At 30.8% G+C, this 18822-nt stretch overlaps 3 protein-coding genes across 3 annotated transcripts; all 3 read left to right on the top strand.

The window, feature by feature from the left end:
* Window positions 1-1596: 1596 nt before the first annotated feature.
* On the top strand, window positions 1597-4351 carry LOC105629750 (leucine-rich repeat receptor-like serine/threonine-protein kinase BAM1; the record flags this gene model as incomplete). Its single annotated transcript, XM_089722681.1, is given in 3 exon segments — window positions 1597-2713; window positions 2716-3126; window positions 4091-4351. Coding segments are annotated over 3 exon segments (1641 nt in total), but the record flags the coding sequence as incomplete, so codon positions are not given.
* Window positions 4352-5825: 1474 nt separating this feature from the next.
* LOC105629749 (protein ACCELERATED CELL DEATH 6) lies at window positions 5826-9345 on the top strand. The gene is given in 4 exon segments (XM_089722680.1): window positions 5826-6754; window positions 6837-7295; window positions 7298-7377; window positions 8409-9345. Coding segments are annotated over 4 exon segments (1791 nt in total). The 5' UTR covers window positions 5826-6057; the 3' UTR covers window positions 8964-9345.
* Window positions 9346-12636: 3291 nt separating this feature from the next.
* Window positions 12637-18627, top strand: ECT11 (evolutionarily conserved C-terminal region 11). Its single transcript, XM_012211275.4, has 10 exons — window positions 12637-12778; window positions 13590-13645; window positions 14234-14295; window positions 14727-14913; window positions 15502-15566; window positions 15706-16062; window positions 16322-16834; window positions 16965-17177; window positions 17444-17617; window positions 18189-18627. Exons 2-10 carry the CDS (start codon window positions 13618-13620, stop codon window positions 18357-18359), a joined length of 1770 nt encoding a protein of 589 aa, XP_012066665.1. The 5' UTR covers window positions 12637-12778; window positions 13590-13617; the 3' UTR covers window positions 18360-18627.
* Window positions 18628-18822: the final 195 nt, after the last annotated feature.

The following is an 18822-nucleotide window of genomic DNA, read 5'->3' as shown; positions in this document are numbered from 1 at the left end:
TTCTCAAAAAAAATTTTATCTGTTTACGATTCAAAATTTTCGACATTTTATTTGGGCTTGGGCCCAACTCGTAAAACTTTGGGCTCAAATTAGAATTGCTCGATCCTACCGACCCATACTATCAAAAATTTAGATTTTTGATTTAATAAAAATCCCAAAGTTTTGAAAATAAAAATTTAGGGTATTTCAATAATATGCTATTTAAATAATTATTATTATTTCTTCTGACTTATAAATTTATACTAAAATTAAAAATAATAATAATGGAAATTATTTTTAGATAAAAGCTCAAAAATCTAACACCATTTATTTAATCAATATTTTTATGAAGTAGTTAATAATTTCTTATTTACATAATGTCTTTGATTTGATATATTTTTGGTGTATGATAAATAAATAAATACATCAATTAAATTATTGAATATTTTAATTTTTTCTTTAACAATGTTCCATTTTCATCCAACGTATCTAAAGGATTAAACATGCATACAAAAGTTTTAAATTAAATTGATTTGACTCCATAACATTTTAAATCTAAATGAGTTCCAATGTCTATAAACACGACATATCATCACTTAACAGTTTTATAGAAGCTTCAAATATATCAAATTATGATACTCATTCAAATTTAATAGTCAACATTTGCATAAGTGAACATTATAGAAATTTACATATAAACTATACACCAAAACTAAAATCAAGTTGAACAGAAAATATATTATATTCATTAAAATTATTAACAATCATAAAGATTCTATTATTAATAATTAGTTGAATATAAATAGAAGAGTAAATTAACTATACATTTAGAAAGAAACATAAGATGATATACATAAAAAAAACATTTACTTAGCTGCGATAACAACTCAAAGAGCAAAAAATTTTGGAATCTGAAAACTAAGGTGTTATATATATATATATATATATATATATATATATAATCCTGTAAAGAACAAAAAAGGAATCTACAAATATCCTGTAAAGATAATTTTCTTAAATTAAATTTATCTTCCAAGGCTGCTAAATTAACTATCAACATATCATTAATCTTACCTGCAAATATCAATTCACAAACAATTTTAAATTAATAAATAAAATAAATTTGAAATTCTTATATAATATATTTTCAAAGAAACTAAAAAATAAAAAGGAATAGAGAGATCCTTATTGGTGATATTAACATGATCCATTTCATTATAAAGCTGCAAAAATAAAAATAGAAGCAATTATGTGAAAAAAAGTAAATAAAATAAATTTGATATTCTCTTCTAATACATTTTCAAAGAAAGAAAATAGAAATAGAAAGGATAGGGAAAACCTTATTGGTGATATTTTAACATGAACAGTTTCATTGTAAAGCTGCAACAATAAATAAAATAGAAATAAAAGCAATTACGTGCAAAAGAGTAGAAAGAGATAAAGAACTTATTGATGATTTTGAAAATATTTGAATAAATAACGAATGAATTGGAATATCTATAGATGGATGGATAATGATTAGATCTCAAAAACAATGTTCATTGTTATTAAATTATTAATTAATAAATATTAATTTGTGACCAATTAAAATACAGCAAAATAAATGAAAAAACCTAAAAACATGGCCAAAATGGTAAGCTTCAACTTGTTGATTTGTCTTCAAATAAGCTTACAGGTACAATCCCACAAGACTTATGTTCCTCTAATCAGTTAAAGGTTCTAATTCTTTTCAAGAATTTCCTTTTCGGTCTGATTCCTGAAGGGTTAGGAAAATGTTATAGTCTTACTAGAGTAAGACTAGGGCAGAACTACTTGAATGGTAGCATTCCAAATGGATTCCTTTACTTGCCTCACCTCAATTTAGCAGAGTTGCGAAACAATGTCCTGTCAGGTAGTTTATCAGAGAATGTTAATTCCTCATCGAAACCTGTTAAATTAGGCCAACTCAATCTGTCAAACAATCTTCTTTCAGGTTCTCTACCATTTGCCATTTCAAATTTCTCTTCCCTCCAAATTCTTCTCCTTGGTGGAAATCAATTCTCAGGTCCAATTCCACCTTCTATAGGAGAACTTCATCAAGTACTAAAACTTGATCTTAGTAGGAATTCATTTTCTGGGTCAATTCCACCTGAAATAGGAAACTGTTTCCATCTCACTTTCCTTGACATTAGTCAAAACAGTCTTTCTGATTCGATTCCACTAGAAATAACAAATATACATATCTTAAACTACTTGAACTTATCAAGAAATCACTTAAACCAAATCATTCCAAAATCCATCGGTTCAATGAAAAGCTTAACAATTGCAGATTTCTCTTTCAATGATTTTTCTGGTAAACTACCTGAATCTGGCCAATTCTCAGTCTTTGATGCCTCATCTTTCGCCGGTAATCCTCAACTCTGTGGTTCTCTTCTCAATAATCCTTGTAATTTCACTTCCATTGCAAATACACCAAAAAAGGCACCTAATGACTTCAAGTTAATATGTGCATTAGGCCTTTTAATATGTTCTTTGATATTTGCAACTGCTGCAATAATAAAGGCCAAGTCTTTCAAGAAAAGCAATTCAGATTCTTGGAAATTGACAGCTTTTCAAAAACTCGAATTCTCAGTTGAAGATATCCTGGAATGTGTTAAAGATGGTAATGTTATTGGTAGAGGAGGAGCTGGAATTGTTTATCATGGAAAAATGCCAAATGGGATTGAGATTGCAGTAAAAAAACTACTTGGGTTTGGTATAATAGTCATGACCATGGTTTTAGAGCAGAAATCCAAACACTTGGCCACATCAGGCATCGAAACATTGTTCGATTGCTCGCTTTTTGTTCGAACAAAGAAACAAATTTACTTGTTTATGAATATATGAGAAATGGAAGCTTAGGAGAAGCATTACATGGGAAAAAAGGTGCATTCTTGACTTGGAATTTGAGGTACAAAATTGCTATTGAAGCTGCTAAAGGTTTATGTTACCTTCATCATGATTGTTCACCTTTGATTGTTCATAGAGATGTAAAATCAAACAATATTTTGTTAAATTCGAGCTTCGAAGCTCATGTTGCTGATTTCGGATTGGCGAAATTCCTTAGGGATGGAGGATCATCAGAATGTATGTCAGCTATAGCAGGATCTTATGGTTACATAGCACCTGGTAAGTACATTACTTTGTTGCATTTCATTCTAAAAATCAAGGGTCAGCTTTTCTTTTTCTTGTCCTTCTATTTCATTTTGGTTATTATTGTTTTGCGTTCTAATTACATTGTTAAGTCCTCACATTTCCTAGCATAGCCTCATAGATCTTTATAGGGGTGTGCAAAACTACCGACCAAACAGAAAACCGAACCAACCCATTTCGGTTCAGTCAGGTGTTCAAGATAGATTCAGTTCGAGTCGATTACACAGAAATTCATCGATTCTTAAAGCAAAACTGAAAGGGCAAAAACCGACCAAAATAGTCTGAACTGACCGATTCAGTTTGGTTCAAATACAAATTTCAATTCGGTTCGGTTTGTTGTAAAAAACCTTCAGTTCGATTTTGAACCGAACGGACCCTTTGCTCAAGGGTAGATCTTTTTATTCTTAAGAAATTTTGATCCAACACCAAAGAAATAAAAATTGTATTCTACAACATGAGACTATTTTAAGACCACATTACATCCCAATTCGCAAGCTCTCTTCTTCACCTGTCTGTGCTAAAGTGACAGCAGAAAAAACCACCCGTGGTACTTCAAGTTCAAGGTGACAGACAAAATGGACAAACTAGAACTTGGCACATCGAAAATTTTTGGTAACAACAAGACAGCCTCTCGTTGTTGGGGCCCATAAAAACATTGTTCTCGCAATCTGAGGGGTCAATCTGACACATCATTACAGTCTGACCATGATTCTAACGCAACAGAACGTTGAGATTAGTGAAAGCTAACCGACACATTCCCATTTACAACTCTATACTATAACTTTTGCCAAAATAATAAGAAATTTATATATTTTTTTTAATTTTAATTTTTACGTTCAAGCTGATTTTGGTCTTACGTGTAAAAGTGTATTTCTTCTTCTTCTTCCCACTCACTAATGCTGTCCTTTCTTTTTGGCTGTTTTGTTGATTGTATTTGTTGAATATGCATACACGTTGAAGGTGGATGAGAAGAGTGATGTGTATAGTTTTGGAGTTGTTCTTTTGGAGCTTCTCACCGGACGTCGGCCGTCGGTGATTTCGGAGAAGGAGTAGACATTGTACAATGGAGTAGAAGATTGACAAGCAATCGAAGAGAAGATGTCATGCAAGTCGTCGATCGAAGACTGACAATGGTGCCTAAAGATGAAGCAATGCATTTATTTTTCATTGCAATGTTATGTAGCCAAGAAAATAGCATTGAGCGTCCTACAATGAGAGAAGTGGTTCAAATGCTATCAGAATTTCCCCGCCATTCTCCAGATTATCATTCATCATCATCTTCGATTGTTTCTCAACAGTCGAAAAATGGGGAAAAAGAGAAAACTAATGCGAAATTCAAACAAGATCTTTTAGTATAAAAGAGATTGAATAAATTCTTTTTATTAGATAATTTTAATGGCGTCTTTAGTTATAATGGCTTGATTTTTTTTTTTTTTTTCTCTATTTGTTAATGTGCAAAGTATAATTTTTGGGGTTAGATTTAGAGATAGGATATTTGGTAACCATAGATGTAGGAATAATTTTGTGGGTTGCACTTCTTTTTAAGAGATATCCTTTAGATGGAAAAGAGAGCTTGCAATCTTTATTAATGGGGTCATGCATGCTTTTCTGTATTATACTTTAATGTATACAAACGTTTTAGCCTATTTGATTGCTTTACATGTTACTCAAATTTATTTAATTTTTCAGTTTTCTTAATTCTCATGTCAGAATTGATGCTTATGAGTATGTTAAGACAAGATTACATGCTATGTATGTGAGTCATCGTTATGAACATCCCTACATATAGTTCGAAAAAATTGATGCCAGCTCGTGAGCTTTTCGAGCTTGTCTTCAATCGAGCTTGTCTTCAAAAAAGTTCAAAAAAATTCAGTTCGAATCAAGCTCAAGCTCAAACCTATTCGTTTAGCAATCGAGCGGAGTTCAAGCCTAATAATGCTTCGGTCGAAATCAAAAGCTCATCGAACGTTATTGAGCTTTTATATGTGCATATATATAATATTAATTTAAATTACTCGAACCTGAAGTTGAGCTCGAACTAAATACGAGTCAAATTCGAATGCAGCTCGAGCTTTCATCTAGCCGAATCCGAATCTAAATTTTCAGGCTCATTGAGTTTTAAATCGAGCTTTGAGCCTGGCAGATTGAAACTCGACTAGGCTCATTTACACAGCTAAGTATCACCATCCTGGAAAAGAAAATAAACTGCACTAAAATAACTGTAAAAAAATATTTATGTCGTTTAATGGATCTTCGAAAATAAAATTTTTGAAAAGACGCTGCAGGCTTGTTGCATTGAACAACAAAATGTTTTTTTTTTTTTTCAATTTAATTCTATGACAATAAATTCAAATTAAATGATAATAGACTGATATTATTTATAAAATATTTCATATATTATTAATAAATCTATTCTAAATAACTTATATGAATTAAAATTTAATTGAAAAATATAATATGATGAAAAAATAATATTCGTCATTGGCCCTTTCTTTTATTCTTTAACTGTGATAACAATTTTTCTCTAATATTATTTTCTCTAAATCAACTAAATCAAGTCTTTTATTCTTTTATTCGTCATTCGACCAAACTAAATAATTTAGAGCATCAAGGCAATAGAACCCCACTAAAGGAATGGAATACAAAAAGAATGCCATACAAAATGAAAGCTTGAACCTTAGGCCAAGAGAGGTCTCAAGCATCACTCCGAGGGACCATCTACATCAAAATCTTTATCATTCGGTATTTTTTTATGCATTCATACTAATGTAAACGACGTCTTCGGTTCATATTGATTCTTACTAGACGACTCGATTGACCTCCATTTCTTTTTTTAAGTCGCGTAATTTCAATGCCTGCATCTTCATCACAAAACAATAGATACGCATTTATATTTTCGTAGCAGAAATGGATTCCTCAAATTCGCAGAATGCTATGGCCTCTGCAAGCGGCGATTCAAATGAAACCCAGCAAATAGAAATGGTCTCATATATGGATCTTCGTTTTCATGATGCTGCTGCTAATGGTGATATCAACGGATTCAATAATTATTCCGGGCCGGATCTTTCTTCTCTACTTACACCAAGCAAAAATACGATCCTCCATATTTTCATTTCTTCACGCAAACCAAAATCAGAATCATCAATTGCATTTATCGTACAAGTCCTTAATAAGTGCCAATCACTACTTTGTCAACCCAACATTAAAGGCGAAACTCCATTGCACATCGCGTCAAGGTTAGGGCATGAAGATATAGTGGAATTTCTTATAGATCGGGCAAAAACAATACGGGATGAACAAAACGACATCGAAATTGGAGCGGAAGCAGCGAGGCAAATGGTGAGAATGATAAGCGTAGAAAAGGATACGGCGTTACATGAGGCGGTGAGAAATAATCATATCGGAGTGGTGCGAATTTTGACAAGAGAAGATCCTGAGTTTGAGTACTTAGCTAATGATGTAGGAGAAACTCCACTTTACCTTGCTGCAGAGAGAGGGTATGATGATATTGTTACTCATATTTTACAAACTTGCACTTCTCCAACTTATGATGGTCCTTTCGGCAGAACTGCTCTGCACCTTGCCGTAATCAACAAAAATTTAGGTATGTGCTTAAGTTAAAAGGCTCTTTTTGGTTAGCAGATTAACTTTGAATGAAGTTTTTTATTATCTATTCTTGATTCCAGCAATGACAAGAAAAATATTGGAAAGAAACCGAAATTTAACAAAAGAAGTAGACGAACAAGGCTGGACTCCTCTCCACCATGCTTCACACTCATGTAACCTACCAATAGTGCAGCTGCTACTACAGTTTGATAAATCTACTGCTTATATTCGAGACAAAGATGGAAAGAAGACGCCCCTTCATATTGCAGCTTTATGTGGTGCAACCCATAATTTGATTGCGAAAACTATTATTTCTCATTGTCCTGATTGTTGTGAAATTGTTGACGAGAGAGGCAGAAATGCTCTGCATTTTGCTGTGGAGAGCCGTAGCGTCCCAGGAGTACGTTTTCTCCTTCGAATTCCTTTAATTTGCAATCTTATAAATCAAAAAGACAATGATGGTAACACGCCAATTCATTTGCTCGCGTCTATGGGCTGTAATTGTTACCCACTCTTGAGCCACCCTCTTGCTGATAAAAAGCAGTTAATAAGCAAAACTTGACAGCTGTGGATATTATTCTAGATTCATCTGAGGGCAGTCTCTCAGCCGGCACTTCCCAGGTACGTGGAATCACAAACCTTTGAAAACGAGTCATAATATTCATTTTACTCATTTTCTAATAGAAATCCATTTGATTACTTTACATCTTGGCTGACCACATGTCGTTTATGCATTTTACAATGAAATGTGTATTATATCTATGATTGCCAAAAATAACTCTATTAAGGATTATGGAATAATAAAAATATTTTTTAAAATTTTAATTTTATTGGTTAAAAAAGATAAAAATAATTTAATTTGATTAGTTATATTAGTTTTCTATTTAAATCTAAATTATATAGCCTAAATAATAAAATAAAAACTGTTATTAAAAGAAAATAAGAAATATTTAATACTGTACAAAATAATTATAAATTTAAGTAGAAAAGTATTGTCCGATCTTAATTAGGAATTATAATTGACTTTCAAACTTATGAATTTTACTTTCTGTTTAGGAATGAAATATTATAATCTCAAGTCTTTTGTCGATGTATTCAAATTTTAACTTGTGCCCTCTAACATAAGATGGTTTAATTTTATTTTATCATAATAATTATTGTTTATTTTTAATAGAAAATCATTATTTCTATAAGAAAACTTTTACCTTTATTTGTATTTTGGATTAAAATTTTTTCTTATTCTATAATAAAATTAAATTTTGCAAATTACTATGAATTATTTTTCAATGTTTGAGTTTATGAATATTTTTATTCAAATTTTATAGTACATAAGAAAATCAAACTGGAGTAATTATTTTATCTATAATTTTATGTATATTTATTAATTATTGTATTTAATTTATTGAGAAGTAAAATAATTATGAGTATTGTTCTTGATAAATAATAAAAAATATAAATTAAATAATGAGTACTTTATAATGAAAAACAATATATGTAACACACGTTTTTAAATACTAGTTTTAACTTTTAATAGAAATATAAAATAAACAGTGTAGTAAATAGAAATATATAGATATAGATATAACATGAGGTCTCCGAAAATTTAGTTTTGAAAAGCAATTCTATGAATTCATCATTTCATCTTCTTGCAGTCAATTGTAGCAAGTATATTGAAGAAAGCTGGTTGCAAAAGGAGTCTTCGAAATAAAATAAAGATAGAACAAAATCGAGCTTTAGTAGTAAGAAGTGTAAGCTTCGATGAATTCAAGAAAGCAAAAGATGCCCATTTAATAGTAGCAACGCTCATAGCAACAGTGAGTTTTACAGCAGGTGTCAATATGCCTGATAGTTACAAGAATGAAGACCCAGATATTGCGATACTTACTTTTTTTGTATCCGATACCTTAGCGCTCGTGTTTTCCACTACTGCGGTGCTTCACCACTTTTTATTTGCAATGCAAGGAAATAAGGAGTTATCTTTTTTCTTACTCGTATGTGCTTCTGTACTTACCCTTCTTGCAATGGCGCTGATGGTGGTGGCATTCGCAACTGGTACATATGCAGCATTACCAATTCACTCGGGTCTTGGAGCTGTGATTTGTGCCATCACTGGTTGCTGTTTTATTTACTCTCTATTTATGACACTGCGCACGATGCCCCTCTATCTAAAAGGAGAAGCCAAATCTGAATTGCAGGAGCATGCTTGAATGTGTTTAAAATTGAAGCATAACTGAAAGGACTAGATGTTAAGCTGGATTGATAATAGTAATGTGTTTAGTTGTGTTTGCTTTAAGGTCTTCCAAACATGATTTACTTGAGTTTGATTTAGTTGTATGTGATCGTAAGGCTATTTTAGGCCGTAATATAAGAGTTTATTCCTTAGTTAAAGACAAGCTAATGTAAGAGTTCATTTCTTATCTAAAGTCTCTTATATGTACGCTCGTTTCCAAGCGTGAGATTCTATTCTCTCTATAATAAGATTACACATTTCAACGGTTGGAGCATGAGTGGATCATTCTTCAAGGTATTTAAACTTGGAGCATAACCCAAAGAACTAGAGATGTGTATTTTATAATAAGATTTTTTTTTAATTTTTTCTATTTTAGTGCCTGAATGAAAAAAATTTTGTGATCATCGTGTTAATCATTTCAAATATGTATTATTATTGTTTTTATTACAATGGTCATGTGAGAGTCACATAAGTAGAGTGTTGTCCACATGTGATGACATGGTTAAAAATGATTTTCTCTTAGTTAGCATTCCAACGAGCCAAATCGGTTCATGCACTTGTTTGTAAAAATTTTTCCAATCACAAAAATAAAAAATTTTCAAAAATTAGACCATATTTATACTTAGAAGTATAATTTGATTTTATGTATATTCCATTATTCCAAACTGAAATTTTATTATTATTATTATTCTTAGACTATGATTTGAAATGTATTTGGGTACTTCCACTTATAATATTTTCTTTTATTAAGACCAAATGATTTTTTTTTTTTAATTTATTACTTTTTAAACTATGATTTAAAATTATGTTTCCATATTTGAAAGTAAGATTTTTTTCCTTGGTCGATAATTAAATTGCCATTTTGATATTTTGTACTTCATTTATACAGATAAAGCAACTATTGAGTCTGAAAATTTTTAAATGTAGGAAATTTTGGAATTTTTGAAATTCCAAAATTTCAAATTAAAATTTCATTTAAAATAGAAAATTTGAAATGGAAGGAATGCATTTTTAGATTTCAAAATATTTTTGGAATGGTATTCAAATATATCACTTCAACTAATCGTTATCCGCGCGGTGTTTATAATATGTTATTTAAATAATTATTGTTATTTCTTCTGACTTATAAATTTATACTAAAATTAAAAATAATAATAATGGAAATTATTTTTAGATAAAAGCTCAAAAATCTAACACCATTTATTTAATCAATATTTTTATGAAGTAGTTAATAATTTCTTATTTACATAATGTCTTTGATTTGATATATTTTTGGTGTATGATAAATAAATAAATACATCAATTAAATTATGGAATATTTTAATTTTTTTCATTAACAATGTTGCATTTTCATCCGACATATCTAAAGGGTTAAACATGCGTATAAAAGTTTTAAATTAAATTGATTTGACTCCGTAATATTTTAAATCTAAATGAGTTCCAATATCTATAAACACGACATATCATCACTTAACCGTTTTATAGAAGTTTAAAGTATATCAAATTATGATACTCGTTCAAATTTAATAGTCAAAATTTGCATAAGTGAATGTTATAGAAATTTACATATAAATTATGCGCCAAAACTAAAATCACGTTGAACAGAAAATATATTATATTCGTTAATACAGTTTAAAATGATTAACAATCATAAAGATTCTATTATTAATAATTAGTTGAATATAAATAGAATAGTAAATTAAATATACATTTAGAAAGAAACATAAAATGATATACATAAAAAAAAACATTTACTTAGCTGCGATAACAACTCAAAGAGCAAAAAATTTTGGAATCTGAAAACTAAGGTGTGATATATATATATATCCTGTAAAGATATCCTGTAAAGAACAAAAAAGGAATCTACAAATATCCTCTAAAGATACAAGGATCATAAAATGAAATAAATATCATTATTTTATTTCGTAAATGAAATCTATTTTTGAATAAATTAAGTGACTTATTATAACTTTTAATATTGCATGTAAAGATCATCGTATCTACTCAATGCATAGAGAAAAATAATCTTCTCTTGTTTATTTGTAATCCCTAACCATATCTCTTCACCATCCCCATTTGTTTACAAAAATTATATCTCGAATCAATCTAAACACAAACCTCAAACTGTGATTTCCAAGCTCTCTTATATTAGTGCAATTAATTATAGGACCAAAGGCATAATTGATTATTCAATAATTTGGCATCCCACATTCTAGAAAGGTTAATGGCTTAATGCATAATTCCTAAAATACAAAAATTAAGTCTTTGGCATCTTCATATACTCCAAAAAACTTAATCAAAAAAGACAGACATGTAAGGAGATCAAGCAAAAAAAAAAAAAAAAAAATAAATAAATAAATAAATAAATAACAATTGAGCAGAGTTACTAAAGCAAGTTTGATAATTTTCTTAAATCAAATTTACCTTCCAAGGCTGCTAAAATTAACTATCAACATATTCTTTAACCTAGTCAAATCAAAATAGAAATATAATATCATTAATCTTACCTGCAAAGATCAATTCACAAACAATTTTAAAATAATAAATAAAATAAATTTGATATTCTTATATAATATATTTTCAAAGAAACTAAAAAATAAAAAGGAATAGAGAGATCCTTATCGGTGATATTAACATGAAACATTTCATTATAAAGCTGCAAAAAAAAAAAAAAAAAAAAAAATGAAGCAATTATGTGAAAAAAAGTAAATAAAATAAATTTGATATTCTCTTCTAATACATTTTCAAAGAAAGAATAGAAATAAAAAGGATAGGGAAAACCTTATTGGTGATATATTAACATGAACAATTTCATTGTGAAGCTGCAACAATAAATAAAATAAAATAAAAGCAATTACGTGCAAAAGAGTAGAAACAGATAAAGAACTTATTGATGATTTTGAAAATATTTGAATAAATAACGAATGAATTGGAATATCTATAGATGGATGGATAATGATTAGATCTCAAAAACAATGTTCATTGTTATTAAATTATTAATTAATAAATATTAATTTGTGACCAATTAAAATACAGCAAAAATAAATTAATTGAGAAATAATTTACTGGAATGTTATATAAAAAATAGAATACTGTCTTAGTTTAGAACACTTTCCAATATAAAAATCTGTAAATAAATTTAGAACAACAAATAAAATAAAAAATGACAAAAATCTGTGAATAAATTTAGAACAACAAATATATAGATAACATAGCACCCTTATTTATATTTAATATTTTATTTATAATTATTTTAAGATAACAAATAAAAATTATTAAATACTCATTAATATTTTCTATTTATATAAAAATTACAAATATATTTGATAATAAATTTTTTTTTTTGAAAGGTTAACAATTTTGTATTTTTAGAGCATAAGAAAATCCTGCAAAACATTTTTTAGAAAAAAGAAAAACAAAATGGATATAATAGAAGTGTATTTCCGATTTTCCCCATGTGACAAATAATGGGACATAATCGAAGGTGCAACTCCCAAAAACATTGGCTCTTGCCTAATACCCTACTGATCCAACGGTCACTATATCCCCTTCTTAAAAAGCACAAATTAATCTCATCCATCCGATCCTTCCATAATTAGTCCTTCCCTTTCTGTTTTTTCTCTCTTTCGCCTCCCCCTTAGTGTACTCTCCCTTCGCTGCCTCCCCCCTCTTTTTTTCCTGTCTGGAAAACCGCTTTTGATCCGGTTTCACACACTTTTTCAAAAGCGGTTTTCCGGTCACCTCAGATCGGGTTCTCTTGGTTTCGTCTCGGCCTCGATCCGTCGCTTTTAGGTCCGTTTCCGATTTCTCCTTCTTTCCTTTCTTGTCTCTTTCTGTTGCTATCTGAATACGCGTATACTGTCTGTATACGCGTATTATAGAAGTACTTTTAGTTTCTGCGTTTGTGTCAACTTAAAGAAGCAGTTTTAAAAAGTTATCTCTGTGTGAGTAGTTTGATTTAGTTTGATTCGGTGACATAGGTTTTCAATTTCCATCTCGTAACTTGATTTTCTATTTCTATTGAACCTGAAGTCAAGAAATTTTATTTTCTAGCTATTTCTCAGCTACCAAACAGTTTTTTACTCCATCTTAAGAAAAAATCTACAAAGTGTTTGTTTCCTGCAAGGTATTGAAGTTTGGCTATTTACTCAATTATCAATTTCATATTGTTATTTTCAATTACTTGTTTTGATTTTTCTGGTGTAGAAGTTTGCTTTGTTTTTATTTTTTATTTATTTTAAAAGACAAAAAAATCGCTATCAAAGATAATATAAAATAGAATCTCATGCTTTTCCATTTAATTAATAATAAAAGAAGGAATCGGAATCTCATTTTTTTTCCCAATTTCGTCTAAGTGGCTAACGTGCGCCTTGTGACAGTATGCAACCTTTTCTTTTTGTTGGATTTTTTTTATTTTGTTAATTCTATAAAAGGAAGCATTATTGAGAGATATCTTAAGGCGTAAGATTTACTGAAGAAAATTCAAATTAGTGTAGTTGTTGGGGAAATTAGGATAGGCTTGTGTGGTATGTAAAAGACTGGTGCTTTATCATTGACTAACCCCTTTTTGGTCTGTTCCTTTTCTTTCTCCTTCTCTTTATAGGCATCAACTTGGTCCTTTTTGATCGAACATGGCCACTGGAGCGGAGCTCGAGAAACGTATGCTCTCTTATTGGATTTACTCTTTGAATTAGCTTCTACTTATAAGTTTTTCGTCTTTTTATGCATTCTTCGTGTGTTTTCTTCAAGTTCTTTTCTTGATTTCCCCCCTTTTCTTAGTGGGACTGAAAATTCAGAATCTTGGGTTTTGGATGTTCATGTTTGGTATTTTTTATTGGTAATTCTTATTATGGGTGATTCAAAAATTGAATTTAATGAGGATGAACTATTTGGATTCTGTGATTTATGCTTTTCTTTTCCTCTGTTCCTCTTTCTGCTAAAAGCTCATATTGGATTTATCCAGGAACAAGTTATTTTATGTTATAGAGTGGATTTATTTCGTTTTAGTCGATTGACCATTATTACTATTAGTCAATTTGATTGTCTGTTTATTCTCTTTTTTATCTTGACCAAAACAATTATCAGCTTTGTTGGCTACTCAATGAGATTGTATTCCTGCAAGCATTCTCATGATGATCTTAAAATTATTTCAATAGCATTACAATTCGATCTCTTTTTACTTATTCTGTTTATTTCGTGAATTGGCTTTATTCACCTGGATAAGGGTTATTTTCTTATGTAATGCAGCTGTACCTGTTCCTTCGGGATTGGAGGCAGACCCCATTAGTAAATTGGCTGCACATGATGTGGTATGTCATATTTATGTATAATTTTGTTTGCTTCCTTGTACATGCTCGCTTGGATGAAATCATTATTAAGGTGAAAAAACTCAGTGTATATATATTGATTTACTAGCTTTGTATAGCTGCACCAACTTTCACGCTCTGGATGTTTGGTTAATGAGTTCTATTAGCTTCAGTTCAAGCACTAAAAGGCTTTTTTTTTTTTTTTTTTTTTTTTTTTTTTTTTTTTTTTAAATAAATAATTATTTTTCCATTAAATGACTCCATTTTTTTATCTTGTCAATGGTTTTTACTCAAATTATCTAGATCTTATACATTAAACAAGTTGTGCTTAATGTGATAGAGGATTGCATTAGAATATGTGACTTCCTTCATGCTCAGTGTAACATGGTTATCTTTTTGTTATCTTATCTTCATTTGAACACTTTTGTTTTCAGGCTTCTGGAAAAGATGGAATACCATCTGACTCAACATCGCCCATTTGCTCTTTAGGGGATGCGACTTCTAATGCCAATGGTGAAGGGGATGGTACTTCTACCATTAAAGGGGAGGCTAATCAAGAGTTAGCTGGAGAGCAGAGCATTTACAATCCACCTACTAGTAGTTACAATTATTACTACCCAGGTGGGATATTGCAACAGCCTTATGCTATTGATAGGAGTTGTCACAAAGTCAATGCAATGGCAGCTCATAGTCTTCATTAAAAGACATAAATGATACTTTTTCTGTGAAGTTAAAATATGTACTAATGCACTTCAATGAATTGCATAGAACTGGAAGTTCATCAATTTGCAATTAAAAATTTAGTTTGCTTAATGCTATAATGGTCAGAATAATCTTTTAAACTAATGGTACGTTTATGTCAAAGAGGTAAATATTGTTCACTTTAGCATGTCTTCAGTCACTTTAGCATAGTTGGGTGGCCTTGATTTCAATCTATGTTGTTTTTGTTGGTTGAGAAAAATTCTTAAGAGGTCCATGGTGGCAAGATTTTGAGATAGCTTCAGAAATTCTCACTTTATGTGTGAGGTTCAAATGTTTTTAGTTACATTAACTGGAAAATATTAAAAAAAATATGATAAATGTTATAAACTATTACAGTCCCTTCATTTAGCTTCATCGTCTGCACTAGTGCATTTCCCTGCGAGTATGATTTGATAATTTAGATATATTTATGGCTTGATTATTTCTCAAAGTTTAACTGTGTTGCAGGATACAGTGGCCCTTTTGCACAATTGGATGATCATGGTTATTTCCAAGCAGATAATTCTCACCTGGTATGTTTTTCCAACTTCACTTGGAAATCTATTTGCAAAAATATGCATCATCCTTTCTAGCTGATATATATTCTACCACATTTTATACGATGTGTCTCATGGATATCTAATATTCTTGTTTATTGCTTGATCGCTTCAGGGAATGCAATCAGACAATGGATCACTAGTTTATTATTTACCTGGATATAATCCATATGCGACTGGAGCAATTGTTGGCGTCGACGGGCAAAATGTTAGTCAACAACCCTATTTCTCTTCCCCTGGATATGTTCAGCATCCTGTTTCATATGGAGCTGAAGCTGTGCCTTGTTATTCGTGGGATTCAACATATGTTGGTGACATCTCAAATGGAAATGTTGGTTCTGGAAATGGAAAATATGGTTCAGGTTCTACCTTCGCCAAGCAAAATGGTTTCAACTCGATGAAGTCTAATGGCAATGTTGGCGTCAAATCATCCAAGTCTGCATATGCACAATCAATCAGACCTTTAAACAAGGTTTACATAATTTTAGCTCGTTTACACCTTTAAGATTACATTCGATTTGCATATTATATCATCAACAATTTCTCATCTTTTAAGTTTATAGATAACTGTTAATATGCTTAAACTCTTATTTAGGTGATTCTTTTATTTGTGTTCATCTTTGAAGTTAAAGTTGTCCCGAAGATAATTGACTTTGAACTTTTATGCAATTAGGTCATCAATATTCCTACAGCTATGAGTTTTTTGCTAATATAAACTTTTTATGTTACAGGTGTCTCCGTTAGGTTCTGATTTCTCAGCTGGTCTGTTTAAGGGATACCATCATGTAGGAAATTTCTCTTCATTTCCTAGCCAAAAACAAGGTCCATTTGCACATAATGGTCATATGAACTATAGACAAAATGGAAGGATGTGGAATGGAAGTGATAGAAATAAATTCAGAGACAGAGTCCAGAAAAACAGTGATTTTGAGTCCTCAACTGAACTAACTTGTGGTCCTAGGGCCTCTAACAATTTGGCTTCTTTGGATTCTTCTGTCAAGGAAGACTTGGGAACCACTGTGCAAAGGGACAAGTATAACCAACCAGATTTTGAAACTGAGTATGCAAATGCTAAGTTCTATGTCATAAAATCTTACAATGAAGATGACATTCATAAGAGCATTAAATATGATGTCTGGGCAAGTACACCAAATGGTAATAAGAAGCTCGATGCAGCATTCCATGATGCAGAACAGAGATCAAGTGGAAACGGCACAAAATGCCCAATTTTCCTCTTTTTTTCGGTGAGTTGAAAGCATGCCTTCTTCCTTCTGTTGAATGTTTCCATAATTTTCTTTTCCTGTTATCTCTGAATATATGCTTTGATGAAGTTCTCATTTTGCCTTTGTTGTCTGCTGTGCATTATAACTTCAGGTTAATGGAAGTGGGCAATTTGTTGGGGCAGCTGAGATGGTTGGGAAGGTGGATTTTGATAAAGACATGGACTTTTGGCAACTTGACAAGTGGAATGGTTTCTTCCCAGTCAAATGGCATGTCGTAAAAGACATTCCTAACAATCAGCTGCGCCATATCATTCTCGAAAATAATGATAGAAGGCCTGTAACTTTTAGTAGGGATACCCAAGAGGTATATTCCCTCTGTTCAACCTCAATTGTGCTCTAATTTTGCTGCTGTGAAATTCTGTCTGTTTGATGTTGGCATTATTCCAAATATAATCAGAATTAAAAATGCACATGTCTTAATTGTTAAAAATGATCTTTCTTCCATGGTAATTTCAATCCAATATATCATGCAAAATACCTTAGTGCAAAAGAGATTTGTCACTAGCAACCTCTGCTCATGTGCAACATTTTCATGTTTGGTTTGACAAGCTTTTTTGTCATATTTTGCAGATTGAACTTAAGCAAGGTTTGGAAATGCTGAAAATTTTTAAGAGCTATTCAGCTAAATCGTCGTTGTTGGATGACTTTAATTTTTATGAAATTCGAGAGAAGTCCCTTAATGTGAAAAAGAGCAGTAAGCCTGCAACTCTGCGAATGGAAATACACAACAATGATGATTTCCCAGTAAGTTCCCCAACTCCCTCATTTTGTCTCCCTCGCTCAACTTTTATTTGTGATTTTACTATGTTCCTTTACTCACAAATTTCTTAGTTTCATTTAAGTTCATTTTCATATATATTTTTTCCAATTTTGTAGCACGTCATTTTAATGTCTTTTTTTTTTTGGGCAAGACCATGACTATGTATCTTCACAACTGCTTTTCCTTGTCACCATTATAAAAAAATAAAATTAATTTTCAAGTCTTGAGTTTGTTGTAGTTTTCCCAATCTCATTTGCAAAGAATGCTGCAAATTGGTGGATCTGTTGTCTTTAGGTCTTCAAATGGAGAATTGTGTTTTTGCCCAAAAAATTTTGTTATGGTTAAGTGCCTATGTTGATCTTGTTCTTGTATGCATTCTTCCGATTGGTTTTGTAGTAGTAGCTGAACTTTGTGAAATTTGCGTGCTGTATGTGCGCCCTGTGGCAAATCCTGAATTGAATGGGTGCACAGTATTATTGCTCCCATTTTAAATTTGCTGATGAGTAAATTAAGACATTATTTGGACTAATGTTTTTTCAAAATGTTTCTGCGCAGAAGCAAATCAAAACAGGAGAAAGGAAATTTGAAGATGACTTGAGGACTAAGAAAACGACTAATCCTTCATCTCTCATCCATCTAACTAAAAATCTCTCTCTCCACAGCTACAATCCGAAGAGTAACAATTCTATAAAGAAGCCAATAGAAAATTCAGTCCCTGCACCATAAGCATTTTTTACTGTGCTTTTTTAGTTCTTTCAATTTCAATGTTACAGCTCTCTTGTTTCATTGTTCTTTTTCCTTTTCTTGTGTTGTTTTAATCATCTGTTTTCCTTTTCCATTTTAAGCTGGTTTATAAGGCTTTATTTAAGTATTTATTGTTTTGGTAGGTTAGCTATATTTTATTTTCAGTGCTTTGGTTGATTCCAAAAGTGAAGTGGGAGGGTGGTGGATGAAGTTCAATTTCTATCTACCATTTAATGTGTTTGTGTTGAAATTTGGTGCTCTGAATCTCTAGATTACGATATTTTCTACTAAAATATAATTAACTTAAAGGCTGACATCCTTTTTTCATTCAGCAAATCATGGATATAATGTGTATGCTAAGTTTAAATAAGCAGCTTTTAAATAGAATTTGATATACTGTGATTGAAATTTTTGTACGTGTCTAAGTTTAGGGCAATATTTTTGC

Source organism: Jatropha curcas, chromosome 6 (genome assembly GCF_041381405.1).
Source record: "Jatropha curcas cultivar XTBG-Jc1 chromosome 6, XTBG_Jcur_1.0, whole genome shotgun sequence".
In the NCBI taxonomy this organism is placed as follows: Eukaryota; Viridiplantae; Streptophyta; class Magnoliopsida; order Malpighiales; family Euphorbiaceae; genus Jatropha; species Jatropha curcas.
Note: the sequence above shows the minus strand (reverse complement) of the source record. Positions and strands in the feature narration are given on the sequence as shown.